The sequence below is a fragment of the Myxocyprinus asiaticus genome, chromosome 42, assembly GCF_019703515.2.
Source record: "Myxocyprinus asiaticus isolate MX2 ecotype Aquarium Trade chromosome 42, UBuf_Myxa_2, whole genome shotgun sequence".
In the NCBI taxonomy this organism is placed as follows: Eukaryota; Metazoa; Chordata; class Actinopteri; order Cypriniformes; family Catostomidae; genus Myxocyprinus; species Myxocyprinus asiaticus.
In genome coordinates this window covers 9,378,342-9,393,209 of record NC_059385.1, presented here as the reverse complement: position 1 = coordinate 9,393,209, position 14,868 = coordinate 9,378,342, and the positions used below count along the sequence as shown (strand labels likewise).

Genomic DNA, 14,868 nt, shown 5'->3' with positions numbered 1-14,868 from the left:
TACTGGTGAAAAGGACTTAAATATTGATCTGTTTCTCACCCACACCTATCATATCACTTCAGAAGACATGGATTATACAACAATATACAACAGTATAAGAGTGTTTGTTGTAGTGTGCTGTTGTTTGCCTGTTGGTGTGACTGTTAAAAATAACATGGTTGTTTGTGTTGATAGTTGATCAACCTTATTTCTTTTTGAACACATTTGTCTAAATCCTGTAAATAGCTAATTCACCTGTGGGAAGCTGTAGGTGGTGGGCGAAATTTTCTTTTTCTCGTTTAGTGTTAGTCAGGGAGTAAGTTATTGTATTTTAGTTCTATTTTCTTTGTTAGCTTATTCAGTTGTTTGTCAGGAGTTAGCGGGGCTTTGGTTTGTTGTTTTGGCTTATGCTCACCCCTGAAGTGGTTGCTTCCACTTTTGTGTTTTTAAATAAAAATCACAAAAATACCTTCATTTTGTGTTCCAGTTTTATGTTGCGGCATCACCCTGGACGGGGTTGTAACATTATATATATTAATGAATAGTACTTATTTACTATACTAATTTCTTTGCTTTTAGAGTATTTAAGTAATTCCTTTATCATATACAGTACATATCTTAATTTTGCATTCCTTTATCAGAAAATAAAAATGTATTCTGTTTATCACAAAAAGCTCCATGGTATTGTTTTTTAGACAACCTTGGTATTTTTATTTTATTTTTTTAAGTACCATGGAGTACCATTACAATATCATGAAATATGAATATAGTAATCATTCGGTACCATGGTATTACCCTGATAACACCACAGTGATTCAAAGTCTTCCAATCTTTTTCTTGTCTCATCACTCTTCTCTAAACTTTCTCTCATCTCTTCTCCTTCACTTCATCCTGTAATCTTTGCTGCTTCCTCTCTGACCTCATCATCCTCTTTATACAACTGACACTTTTTATAGTACGTTCTCTTCTCTTCATTTCCTTTCATATTAATATCATGTTATTTTACTAAAATTCTGGCATTAATGCTAAGGAATGTCGGAAATGAAAGTTTTATGCGATGTTGGAAAACCAATCGAGTTTTATTTTTTGATGAATGTACACTACAATACATAGAGTGGAGTTTTTATCTGACCTGTTACTCTTCTGAGGCAATGCACCTTCGATGTTCTGGTGCAAATTCCAAACTGCATTTTTGCTCCCTTGAAGGGCACTGCTGCGGGAAGTGGACACCTCTCGAAAGCATGTTCCAAACGCTCCTGAAGCACCCTTTCTGTGCATGCCACTGAAACTTATTACTACCTAAAAACATGTATATTTTACATGGTTAGGATCTCATCTCACACCATTGTTTTGATCTATTTTTCACAGATGTCAGCAATATTACCTCAACTGCTTGGGAATTTAACAGATTATGTCATTCATTATGACAACATTTCCATAAATAAAATTATTCATTGGTAAAAACTGACTGTTTGAGAGTTTGATTCTCCAGGAGGAAATAAAATCCTGTAGGATACCACCCAAATAGTTACTGTAGAAAACTCCTGCACAATGTGCTAAGTTTTGTAGGATTTGAAATCTACTCTGCAAAATATTCCTGCAGGGAATAAAGGTGTTTTAATGACCTGTAAGACAATTCCTGCAGGATAGAATTCCTTCAGAAAATTCTTTCCATTCCTTCATAATATTCCTGTAGCATTGCTACAGGAAATGAGCCGAAAATCATGTAGGATTCCTGTAGGGGCTTTTTGTAAGGGATATTACACATGCAAGTTCAACATTAAAGAAAATTATAATTGTACTTTTTAAAATTAATTTGTCACCCTACATTTTTTTAGAGGCTTAAATGTGGTGTGTGTGTGTGTGTGTGTAAATATAGTTGCACCAATTCCCCCGTCCCGGTTTAACGCACAAAAAATATGCATACCTGAACAATAACGCGATGGGTGAATGACAGGCGTCGTGCAGAGATATTTTTAATGACTTTGTGTTGTCTCTTGGAGTTTCGTTAGCACAGAAGTATATCAGTACGTCCACAGTGTGAAGGTAGGTTCTTGTGTATTTATGAATGAATTACTCTTGTTTTAAAATCTCCCCGCTCTGCTTCCAGTTGTTATGACATCCCCTGAACACTTTAAAATACTCATGATGACTTTTGACAACTCTATAACCTGTAAATCCACTTCGTTAGCTAATTACACTTTGACAAGGAACATCAACAACATATTTCCATACAGAACCGCTAGAACGGAAGTTCCGAGACAAAATTTTAAAGATGGCTGCGCGCTAGTTTCTCTCAGAATCAGAATGAGCTTTATTGGCAAGTATGCTTCCACATACAAGGAATTTTTCTTGGTGACAGAAGCTTCCAGTGCACAACAATACAATACAGCAACAAGACAGAGATAATAAAAGCAAAATAGGATAAAAATAAAAAGCGAATAGAAATTTAAGTATATATAGAAATATGCAATAAGACAGAAATATACATATAGTATGTACAAATACAAATCTGTTAAATACAGTGCAAGGGAATGTAATGCAGAAGAGGTAGGATATGTTAAATAATATAACTGACTAGGCTGTGTATTGCATGAAATTATAGTATAGTTTTAACTGTTCATGAGATGGATAGCCTGAGGGAAAAAACTGTTCATATGCCTGACGGCTCTGGTGCTCAGTGCTCTGTAGCGTCGGCCAGAAGGCAACAATTCAAAAAGATAGTGGGCTGGGTGAGTAGGGTCCAGAGTGATTTTACCAGTAATGTGAATAAAAGCGGTTTTATTCTACATGGCGAGGGTCCCCTCATGGGGGCTGCCATGTTAAGGGATGTTAAAGCTTTGTTCAAGACAACTCAGAACTCGTATTTTTACCACCTCCTACTATGAAATAATGACTGGAACAGCACCTGAAGCCGGACATCCGACTTGTGAACTGGGGGCAGATCGATCAACCCGACCTCGAGAAGCATCATTTTACATCATTTCCAAGATGGTGGACCGACGAGCAGAAACCGGAGCTGGTTTTTGTGAAACATAAAAACAAACTTTTAAATAGTTTCACAGCTCGAAGTGCATGAATATGCAATGTACAATAATTCCACAAGAGAATGTTATGAGTTGTTTGTGTTTCTGTCACTGGCAATGTTTTCACCTATTTTGCTCATGAGATAACTACTAGATAGCCAGCTAGCTAGCATCTGGAAGGCTGTGCTAGGTTTATGCATTTAGCATGCGTTCATGACTGTGACATGTGATTGAATGGAACGCATTGAGGTCGGAAGTGGGAAATTTCAACTCGGATATTCCCACCACAACTTCATCTTTAACGCAGCAAAAGTACGTGGACGGACTGCGCGGCCCAGATTTTCTCAACAGGCAGACGTGGTCTTTGTCTGCCTGCATTGTCTGCGCATGTGCCTGCCATTGACTGTACTAAAAGAATATCACAAAGAAGCTGTAGTTGGCATGCATCGAACGTGTACGTATTCGCTTGCAGTCAGAAGAGTATACTTTGAAAAGCAATGCGGTCAGCCTGGTGCGAGCCGATCCAGAAAAACTAAGTATAGTATAGTATTTAGGATCACATGACCGGCCAAATCCTACTCGCTTAATGGAATTAGTTTATAGAGTTACCACAGATGCGATTTCTAACAGCTGCTGAGAGAGTGACCATTATTTTGCAATCTTTTCACATAATCCATTGCTTTAAATGTTTTTCTTCATTTTGAAAGTTGTGGAAACTTTATAATTTTTCTTTTGATGTTGGAGCAAATTAGTAAGCAAAAATTATATATGGTGTGGTCTCCCATTCACCGCTATCAAAGTTTACACTGCAATTGCTTACTTCCACATTCCTATGTGTGAAAAGGGTCCATATCAGTAACCACCCTGATATTGGACACTTTCGCTCGTGGATTAAATTAATCATGGCTGACTGTAAAAAGTAGATTTCTACAATGGCACTGGCAACTGAAACTATTGTGTTTGAATGATGCTGCATCCACACCCCTAGGTGTCAGTGTAAGTCCAAGATGACAAACACAAAAATTACCAAGTGTAACTTTAACCTTAAATTTTTGGGTTGTGTTGTAGTAACGCTCCAAATTACTTCAAATTGACCCCCTTTTTTCCCCTCAACAGATATGGTAATGATCTATTGTCTATGTTTATTGTTCAGAATAAGCCATTTTTTTTAATTTATATAATTTATATTGCTTGCAGTTTTCTTTCCATTTCAAACACATTTCACAGGAAAGAGACCATTTCAGATGGCCTGTGCATCTAAACTATTAAGTCTTGGGTTTACATTTATAATTTTAACTTAACCCAAACCTTTTAAACCACTTCAGTTTTGAACGACCTCAGTTTCCTTCTCAATTTAATATTTCCTGAATCACTACGCACTAGTTTATGCAGATATTTGTAATTTATCTTAATTTCAGTCATTACTGATCTTCAATTCATGAACAGTGTAGATAAAAACAGGATCCTAATGCATAAAATGACATCTACTGCCAGCCCAGAAGCAGTTTGATGAACTATGCAAGAATGCGTGCATAATAGATGTTCTTTATGAGTTCTTGAACCTTGGTCCATCTTATATAACTATTTACAATTTCTTTATTCCTGCTATCAGAGACAAGTGAGAAGTGCTCTTACCTTTCCAATAAAAAAAAATAAAATACATCTACTTGAGAAAGTACCTAAATTACAGAACACACTACTAAATATTTTTTTCAATAATTTGCAGACATAAAAATCAAAGTCAAATGCAAACGAGACAAGTAACAAAGAGAAGTAAAAAAATTTATTGCAGTATTTGCTGCTCCACACATGCTGGGGGTCCCTTCTCCCGCTGTGGGGTTTAGAGACCCAAATCCTGACCCAATACATCAAAATCTACATTTACAAAAAACCCTCCCTTCCATGTAGGCAACAGATACTGCATGCTCTGCTTTCGACTGAATAAATTATGTCCAGGAGACTCCAGTTTACAGCACGAGGAAACAAAATAAGAAGTAAAACAAAGCAGAAGAGATGTTTAAAAGTTTATTTCCCTGGAAACTGAGCTAAGCTAAAGAAATCCATCCGGTCTAGGTTAAACTCCAAGGTCACTTTATTAAGAACATCAACAGACTAATTTCCAACATTCACTTTAGGTTTATTTCTTTAAACAGATTTTTTTTGTTGTTTTTTTTTGTGTCAGATATATAAACATTTTTCGTTTCGTTTTTTTTGTTAAACTATGATACAGTGGGGGAAATTTTTTTTCAAAACAACCAAGTTGCTGCACAACAGCGAAGGAGCTCCCAAACCTTTCTTTTCTGTTTAACTTAAAAGATGTACAGGATTCACATCTACAATTCCAAAACAGACCACACGTTTAAAATCTTCTTTCCTTAAATTGACCAGTTCCACATTGGGATCTTAAAATTGGCGAGTCTGTAGTTTTCTTCTCTCTCCAACTTAGAGTTTACAAAATGTTGAATCCTGAAGAAGTTTGGCTGCTGAGAGTTCATCAGGCATAACACAGTTTGAGAGTTATAACAGGTTTAATTAGCTGGAAGTTCCTTCCTTGGCTGCGTACAGTGAACGTAAAGTCTGCACTACTTTGTTGGTCAGTTTGTGTGCACTTGAGAAGGCAATTTTCTTGTAAATAATGTCCGACTCCTTTATAGTTTCTACCCAAGGCACAAGTTTACGTCCGTCTCGTTTCTTGGCCTCCGCCCAAGTGCCCGAGTAAGAGCCGGCCATCCAACGAACTCTGTAGCCTGTGCTTGTCTTCTGAATAACACGTGCAATCTGCGGCCGATCTTTGTACTTGGGACAGCAGATAGCGATGACATCCTTGGCTTCTACCTTTTCGTTCATGTGACCTGATGCCTCGGAATCTCCACCTTTTCTGGATCGCCGTGATGACTGGAAGAGTTTAAATAAGAGATATAATGCTGCACTCACGTCACATTGGAATGACCGTAAATTACAAGATGAAAACTTATTCTACTCTGAGCTGTTCACATTTCGGAACTATTTAAAACGGCAATAAACAAATAAACACCCCTCGCAGTCAATACAATGAAGCAAAAAAATAATAATAAAGTGCTACACACTGTCGTCGCATACATGTCTATTAAATAACACAACTGTCAATGGTCTTAAACATGAAGTTTACATGATGTCACTACATAAGAGCTTTCAAATACTTCACAGTTTCCAACTTTGGAAATGACGAGTTTGACAAAAGATGTTTTTACTAGTTGGAAACTTGTAATTACGGTAACAGTCTTATGTTAAAAAAATAAATAGGAAAGACCAAAATATGACATCATGTTTCTTTGAACACAAAGGGGAGTTCTTACCCCATGAGCCTTTTCATCAACATCACTGTCGTCATCGTATGAATCAGCAGCATTATTCTTGGGGCTGGAGCCTCCTAGTAGAGCGGTGATGGCTTTATTTCTTGCGTGGGTGTTGGCTGAAGCTTCCCCCTCTTCATCCTCCTCATCTGGGTCCAAGTGCTCCATCAGTACCTTAAACTATGAGGAAAAGCAGAGTCAGAACATATGAGCCAGCGGAAAAACCACTCAACCAGGAGCAAATCACTCACCAAGCACCAAATGCAAGAACAATTGGCTTAAGAGTATAAAAATTAGTTACTGGACAATGGGATTGCAAAATACTAAATTAAATTTGAGCTAATTTTGGACCCAGCCCCTTAAAGGAAATGTTTTTAGCAGAATATCTCAGCTCTCTAGGTCCATACAATGGAAGTAAAGGGTGGCCAGAACTTTGAAGCTTCAATAAGCACATAAAGGCAGCATATAAGTAATCCATTCGATTCCAGTGATTTAATCCATGTTACAGTATCTAAAGCGATCTAATTGGTTTTTGGGTGAGAACAAACCAATCTTGCCATTGCAGTCTCTGGGAACAATCATGATTTAAAACTCGATTACACTTCCTAGTACTTGATGCATGTGCAGAGCGCTACGTGGTGCTAGGAAATGTAATCGAGCTTGAAATCATGATTGCCAAGGAGACTGCTGATGTCGAGATCTATAGTGAAAAAGGAGTTATATTTTGGTCTGTTCTAATCCAAAATAATTTGGATTGCTTCAAAAGACATGGATTAAATCACTGTTTAATGGAGTAGTTTTATGCTGTCTTTATGTGCTTTCTGAAGTTTCAAAGTTTTGGTCACCATTCACTTGCATTGTGAGGACTAACAGAACGGAGATATTCTTCTAAAAATCTTCGTGTTCTGCACAAGAAAGACAGTCAGACACATCTGGGATGGCATGAGGGTGAGAAAATGATAAGAGAATTTTTAGGTGAACCACCCCTTTAACTGCTCAACAACATTATCCCTTGTGCGACCATTGGGACATTTCTGTCTTTTTCATTTTTTCTATAATTTTGGCTGTGTTAATGCCAACAGCATAAATTTTGCCAAAGGTGTGTATTTTTTGGGGAATTTTGATATTTCAACCTCAGTTCCTATAATACATCTATAATACACTGTGTACACAAAATAGTTACACTCAGGACCTTCAGGACAAAAATGTCCCCATTGAAACCCATTAAAACTGCAATATTTGATCCCGCTGCCATTAAAGCATAAAATCATAAATTATATGATATTATGCTTTCATTCCAGAGCTCTGGCTTCAAAATTTTAATTTTTAATATTTTCCACCAGATGGCACCATTTTATCCATGTTTAGCCTATGGAGCAAATACATGCTTTGTTCCTATTTTCTGTCTGGTGTATTATAGAGCACTGCAGGCCAGTTGAATAAATAATGCAGCTTTTTGTGTGGGAGTGTTGGTATGGATGTCAGAGTGTGTTTTGTAAGTGTGTATTGAGAAATGTGTGTGTGTGTGTGTGTGTAAAAAAACAACAGTGTCTTTCTGTAAACAAACTGGCATTTAAAGGGTTAAAATCCTGAAAATTAATGAATATTTGGTAGCTATGATCAGGACTGATGTTGGTTTAAAATATTAACTCATTGAAAGTGGAAAATAATATTAATATATAATATTATTAGAGCAGTTTTTTTGACGCTGACATTTTTGTCCTATAAGGACTCTGAGTAACTTTTTTAAATTGACACACAAGAGTTTTATATATATAGGGCAAATCAAAAACGATGAAAATGTGAATGCATACATCTAAATACTGTCTGACAATCCTTCTCTTGACATCATAAGTAATATCTGCATTGGACTGGTTGTTCGTCAGGTAGTCCAGTGTCTGGCGTGGGTTGAAATGCACATTGGCCTTCCTGTTTACAGCCTTGTCATAAACCTTTGCAGATTCTGTAGGTGAATACTTCAGAATTTTACTGCAGGAAGAGAGAGAAATGCGAAAATTCAGTATAAAGCCTCTGTACATTAACGTAATTATGTGATCTGCTTAAAATTACAGTTCACCCAAAAATGACAATTCTGTCATAATTTAGTCACCCTTAAATTGTTCCAAACCCATCTGACTTACTTTCTTCTGTGGAACACAAAAGGATATGTTAGGCAGTATATTAGTCTCAGTCACTATTCACTTTCATGTCATCTTTGTCCATTCAATAAAAGTGAATGGTGACTGAGGCTAATATTGTGCCTAACATCTACTTTTGTGTTCCATGGAAGGAAGAAAAAGTCAGGTGGGTTTGGAACAACACGAGTGTGAGTAAATAATGACAGAATTTGAATTTTTAGGTGAACTATTACTTTAAGGATCAGAATGCATTTGGATTGGTGGCCATAGCTCACCTATCAGAGAAGCCGTAGAGGTTTTTAAGGTGCTGCTTGAGCATCAGGAGCAGCAGGATGCCCTGAGAGGCATTGGAAAAGTCCAGCAAGGGTTCAGGATTGTCAGGGAGCCGCTGCATCACCTTGTCCACATCCTCTAAGTCCAGGTCTGAATCAGAGTCCAAGTCCACGGCAGCAGCTCGCTTGGATTTCTTGGGCCGCCGGATGACCTCATCACTGCTGTCACTATCACTGCTGCTTTCTCTGCTACAGTCCTCATCATCCTCATCTTCCTCAGAGCCATATTTTTTTGCTCTTTTTTTCTTCTTTTCCTGTTGTCTTGGCTCCTTCAGCAAAGACTTCAATGCAAGGAAAAATGGTTAGAAATCTGGATGTTAGGTTTGAGTAGGTATAAGTGTAGACTAGGGGGTCCAGAATAAAACTAGTTTCAATTGCATAAAACTGGCTTTTGGGAGTAAGTAAAGCACTCACCAGTTGACCAGAAACTTTATTAGGAACAGCAACATACAGTGCATTCATAAAGTATTCAGACCCCTTCCTTTTTTTTCCACATTTTGTTATGTTGCAGCCTTATGCTAAAATGCTTTAAATTATTTTTTTTATTCACATCAATCTACACTCCGTGCCCCATAATGACAAAGCAAAAACCTGATTTTAGATAACTTTACAAATTTAAAAGAAAAAACTGAAATATCACACTGACATAAGGATTCAGACCCTTAACTCAGTACTTAACTGAAGCGCCTTTGGCAGAGATTACAGCCTCAAGTCTTTTTGGGTATAATGCGACAAGCTTTGCACACCTGGATTTGGGAATTTTATGCCATTCTTCTCTGCAGATTCTCTCAAGCTCTGTCAGGTTGGATGGGGACCATCAGTGGACAGCCATTTTCAGGTCTCTCCAGAGATGTTAGATTGGGTTCAAGTCCGGGCTCTGGCTGGGCCACTCAAGGATATTCACAGAGTTGTCCCTAAGCGACTGTGTGCTTAGGGTCATTGTCCTGTTGGAAGGTGAACCTCCGGCCCAGTCTGAGGTCTTGAGCGCTCTGGACCAGGTTTTCATTAAGGATATTTTTGTATTTTGCTGTGTTCAGCTTTCCATCAACCCTGACTAATCCCCCAGTCCCTGCTGCTGAAAAACACCCCCACAGCATGATGCTAACACCACCATGCTTCACCGTTGGGATGATATTGCGCAGGTGATGAGCTGTGCCTGGTTTTCTCCAGACATGACGATTGGAATTGAGGTCAAACAGTTCAAACTTTGTTTCATCAAACCAGAGAATCTTGTTTCTCACTGTCTGAGAGTCCTTTAGGTGCTTTTTTTGCAAATTCCAAGCAGGCTTTCATGTGTCTTGCACTGAGGATAGGCTTCCTTCCGGCCACTCTGCTATAAAGCCCAGATCGGTGGAGTGTTGCAGTGATGGTTGTCCTTCTGCAAGTTTCTCCCATCTCCACACATGATCTCTGGAGCTCAACCAGGAGTGACCACTGGGTTCTTGGTCACCTCTCTTACCAAGGCCCTTCTTCCCCGATTCCTCAGTCTGGCCGAGCGGCCAGCTCTAGGAAGAGTCCTTGTTGTTCCAAACTTCTGCCATTTAAGAATTATGGAGGCCACTGTGCTTTTGGGAACCTTCAATGTACCCCAGATCTGTGCCTCGACACAATCCTGTCTCTGAGCTCTGCAGGCAGTTCCTTTGACCTCATGGCTTGGTTTTTGCTTTGAAATGCATGTTCAGCTGTGAGATCTTATATAGACAGGTGTGTGCCTTTCTAAATCATGTCCAATCAATTGAATTTGCCACAGGTGGACTCCAATCAATGTGAAGAAAAACCTCAAAGATGATCCAGAGAAATGGGACGCACCTGAGCTAAATTTCAAGTGTCATCACAAAGGGTCTGAATACTTGTGATATTTTAGTTTTTTCTTTTTAATAAATTTGCAGATATCGAAAATCTGTTTTTTGCATCGTCATAATGGGGTATGAAGTGTAGACTGATGTGAATTATTTATTTATTTTTTAAGTATTTTAGCTTAAGGCTACAACATAACAAAATGTGAAAATAAAAATGAAGGGGTCTGAATACTTTATGAAAGCACTGTAAAGAATGATAGTCTGAACCTCGCTAAATGTATGTGACTCAAACGATTCAAATCAACCTAAATCGTCGTCTGTTGCAACACAATCTTTTTTTTTTTCTCTACCCTTTTCTCCCCAATTTGGAATGCCCAATTCCCAATGCACTCTAGGTCCTCGTGGTGGTGTAGTGACTTGCCTCAATCCGGGTGGCGGAGGACGAATCTCAGTTGCCTCCACGTCTGAGACAGTAAATCCGTGCATTTCATCACATGGCTTGTTGAACGCGTTACCGCGAAGACATAGTGCGTGTGGAAGTTTCACGCTATTCTCCGCAGCATCCACGCACAACTCACCATGCACCCCACCGAGAGCGAGAACCACATTACAGTGACCACGAGGAGGTTACCCCATGTAACTCTACCCTCCCTAGCATCCGGTCCAATTTGGTTGCTTAGGAGACCTGGCTGGAGTCACTCAGCTCGCCCTGGATTCGAACTCGCGACTCCAGGGGTGGTAGTCAGCATCAATACTCGCTGAGCTACCCAGGTCCCCGCAACACATAATCTTAATGCCTTTTAACCTAAGTGGATGAACGTTCATAGTTTCATCTAGGATGCTGTTTTTTTTTTTTCTCAAGAACTCCATGTTGCAACACATTTGTGGAATATTCCTATCGAGTCACCAAAATGAAAGTATGAGGAAAGTAAGTGTCTTCATGTTTCTGAGAACATATGTGGTCTATCGGCCAAATAATATAAAAACGGCCAAATAATACATTGTCATCATAGGAAAAAAACTGTTTTAAAAAAACAAAAACAATTATGTATATACACTGCCTGGCCCAAAAAAAGTTGCATACTCTATTTCTTTGGATCGCCTTTAGCTTTCATTACGGCGCACATTCTTCGTGGCATTGTTTTGACAACCTTATGCAATGTCACAACATTTATTTCCATCCAGAGCTGCATTCATTTTTGGCCAAGTATTGATGACGGGAGAGTCGAACCACCTCGTAAAGTCTTCTCCAGCACATCCCAAAGGCTTTCAATGGGGTAAAGGTCAGGACTCAGTGGTGGCCAATTCATGTGTGAAAATGATTCCTCATGCTCCCTGAACCTCTCTTTCACAATTTGAGCCCGATGAATAGTTTGTAAAACTATTGCAGAATAGTTCTTTGGCTGGTAAGAAATAATTATTGCTGTTAAATGTACTCATTTCACCAGCTACTGGCAGGTTTGGCAAAAAGTTAATTTTGGACCCTGTGTTAGTGTGAAGAGAGAAGCAGAGAAAGAGAGAGAGCACGAAAGATTAAGGAGAACTGAAGTTCAATAAGACAAATGATTCAGCAAGTGTCACACCTCTTTAAACGACTGCAACAGGTTGCTGCCGGACACAGACAGCGTAATGTCGACATGATGCATAATGAACAGCGGCTCCTCCTGACTCTGATAAGGAAAGCAGGCAAGATTGTCTGCTACGTACAAGAGCATGTTCACGTCCGACTTCTGCATGGGAACAAAATAAAATCAGCTTTATTAGAGATTCTTAATACACACACCACACAATGACAGAATAAATATTGACTGCTACGTAAAACTGTAGTTACAGAGATTAAAATTGTTATTATAAATAGGACAGTCCCAGTTTTAGGGTGTTTAAGTGTCTGAACATCAACTGAATTTAATATTAAAGGAATATTCTGGGATCAATACAAGTTAAGCTCAATCGACAGCATTTGTGGCATAATGTTGATTACCACAAAAATTTATTTCGACTCATCCCTCCTTTTCTTTAGAAAAAAGCAAAAATCGAGGTTACAGCGAGGCATTTACAATGGAAGTGAAAGGGGACAATTTTTGGAGGGTTTGAAGGCAGAAATCTGAAGCTTGTAATTTTTGAAAAGCGCTTACATTAATTATTCTGTTAAAACTTGTGTATTATTTGAGCTGTAAAGTTGTTTATATTGTCATTTTTACAGTTGTTTTAGGGTTTGTTGACATTACATCGTCATGGCAACAAAGTTACAAAATTGGCTATAACTTTAAACAGAAAAGGTTAGTAAATGATTTTATCACACTAAAATCAAGTTCATGCATATTGTTTATGTCTTATGGCTAAACTTTTGAAAAAGTGAGTAATTTAGCACAAAAAAAAATTGGCCCCCATTCACTTCCATTGTAAGTGCCAAAGATTTTTGCTTTTTTTTTTTTTTTTTTTTTTTTAAGAAAACAAGGGGCAAGTCAAAATAAATTTTTGTGGTAATAAATATTATGCTACAAATACTGTTGATTGAGCTTAACTTGTATTGAACCCGGAACATTCCTTTAATGCAGCTAGTAATGTGTAGCCTAGACTTTGGCTAATGAACAATATTAATTGACAAAACAATTGTTTATTATAAATTTTATTGAAGTTAAAGAATATTCTCAATTCTGTGAAATGCTTTTATGTCTGTTAGCTTTGAGGCCATCTATATACTAGTGAAAAAATTTACTTTTAGCAGTCAGAAAATGGACCAAAAATATAGATGACTCATCTTTCACTCAAAGACAAATTTTCAACTTAATATGTCCCACCCCGACTTCCTGGTTCAATACAAAATACATGAACAGAGAACAAAAAAACTGCTCAAACCATTACAAGGGGACTTTAAAAATACTTTAATAATAATATTATTAACATAATATAATGATTTGTGAATGTATGTGTCTCTTAGCATATTTTACAACATCTTTCAACCATGGTGAAATAACACACAGCCTTGAGTGGCTTGTGGCTTTGGTAAGAAATGGTAAAAAAACAAACATTTATATTACTTACCGCACTGTCATCAAACAGATTGAGCAGCGAGATGAGGAAAGCTCTGCGGTGCTGCCTGTTCCCACGCACCATGGTGTAGAGGTGTGAGCAAAGAGCCGTATTTGACTCATCCTGTCGGAACCCCCTGATGACAGAGGGCTGGGAACCCATGATGGCCTGCTGCACCTGATAGGACATCTTCATCCCCGCCACAGCCTTCATCTGTTTGCATTCATCACACAGACGCCCATTACTTCACAATTAATCACATCATTATTAGTTAGGAATCGAGGGGCCTTGTTCAGAGCCAGTTCCATTTAAAAAAAAAATACTGAACCCATATAATATTCAAGATCAAATAATGTGCATTCCTCTTGGAACCAGATTTATTAAGTTCCATGCAATTCCCATACCTAATCATCATGCGTTGAAAACAGTCATCAGTTATTACAACCCACTTACATGAATGAATCCTGTGTATTTCTTATCAATCTCCACTAGCTGTTGATCGGCTTTATTCCTCATTGTGGGTTCTGAGTCTGTTCCCATGGCAATTAGATATGGAACGCACTGGAGGAGAACAAAGAAACAAAACTCAAAACACTTTCAGACGAGATTGGGTGGAGTTTTCTAAAGGTTTGTGCAGTGGGTACGTACCTGTACAGGGTGAATGAGGCCTTGGTTGAGAGTCAGGGCGATTACATTTAAGGCAAAGTGTCGTACGCTAGACTGTGTGTGGAAAAAGGACTCCAGCACCTGCTTGAGGTAGAGCTGCATGATAGAACTGCTCATGCCAGAGGAGATATCACCCATCTCCTTCAGGTCCTCCTCCTTGGCCATCTTCTTCCCTGCAGAAATCATAGAAATAAAATAACAGCCAAGAAAGGGAGATCAGCAGTAAATAAGAATACCTCAAAAGAGGTAGGTCTTGGACAAGATGTTGCATAATTTAATTGGTCAGAAAGGACTGGTCTATATCCAGTGTTTTCAACCACGAGTGCGTGGACCCCTGTGGGTCTTTGGCAGTACTGCAGGGGTTTTGCAGAGAAGATACATAAAACTAGGGCTGTCGAATTAACGTGTTCATTCAGTGTGATTCATTATTAAAAATAACTTGTTTAAAAAATGTATGCAATATATCCATGTCCCTGGACCGTAATATAGAATACTCCTACTATCAGAGCAATTCTAGCTTGAAGTATCACCTGTTTTCAGCAGGGGGCAGTAAGTGAAACTCC

At 38.4% G+C, this 14,868-nt stretch overlaps 1 protein-coding gene across 5 annotated transcripts in view; it reads right to left on the bottom strand.

Moving 5' to 3' along the window:
- Positions 1–4,770: 4,770 nt before the first annotated feature.
- The window catches only part of LOC127432501 (nipped-B-like protein B), a 45,713-nt gene continuing 35,615 nt past the window's right edge, over positions 4,771–14,868 (bottom strand). For all 5 annotated transcript variants that reach the window (XM_051683639.1, XM_051683641.1, XM_051683642.1 and 2 more), the window contains 8 exons: positions 14,288–14,478; positions 14,093–14,200; positions 13,652–13,852; positions 12,190–12,336; positions 8,751–9,088; positions 8,152–8,326; positions 6,341–6,517; positions 4,771–5,900 (listed from right to left, as the gene is read on the bottom strand). In XM_051683639.1, the coding sequence (XP_051539599.1) occupies positions 5,538–5,900; positions 6,341–6,517; positions 8,152–8,326; positions 8,751–9,088; positions 12,190–12,336; positions 13,652–13,852; positions 14,093–14,200; positions 14,288–14,478 (1,700 nt within the window). In that variant the 3' untranslated portion in view covers positions 4,771–5,537. The remainder of the gene's footprint in view (positions 5,901–6,340; positions 6,518–8,151; positions 8,327–8,750; positions 9,089–12,189; positions 12,337–13,651; positions 13,853–14,092; positions 14,201–14,287; positions 14,479–14,868) is intronic.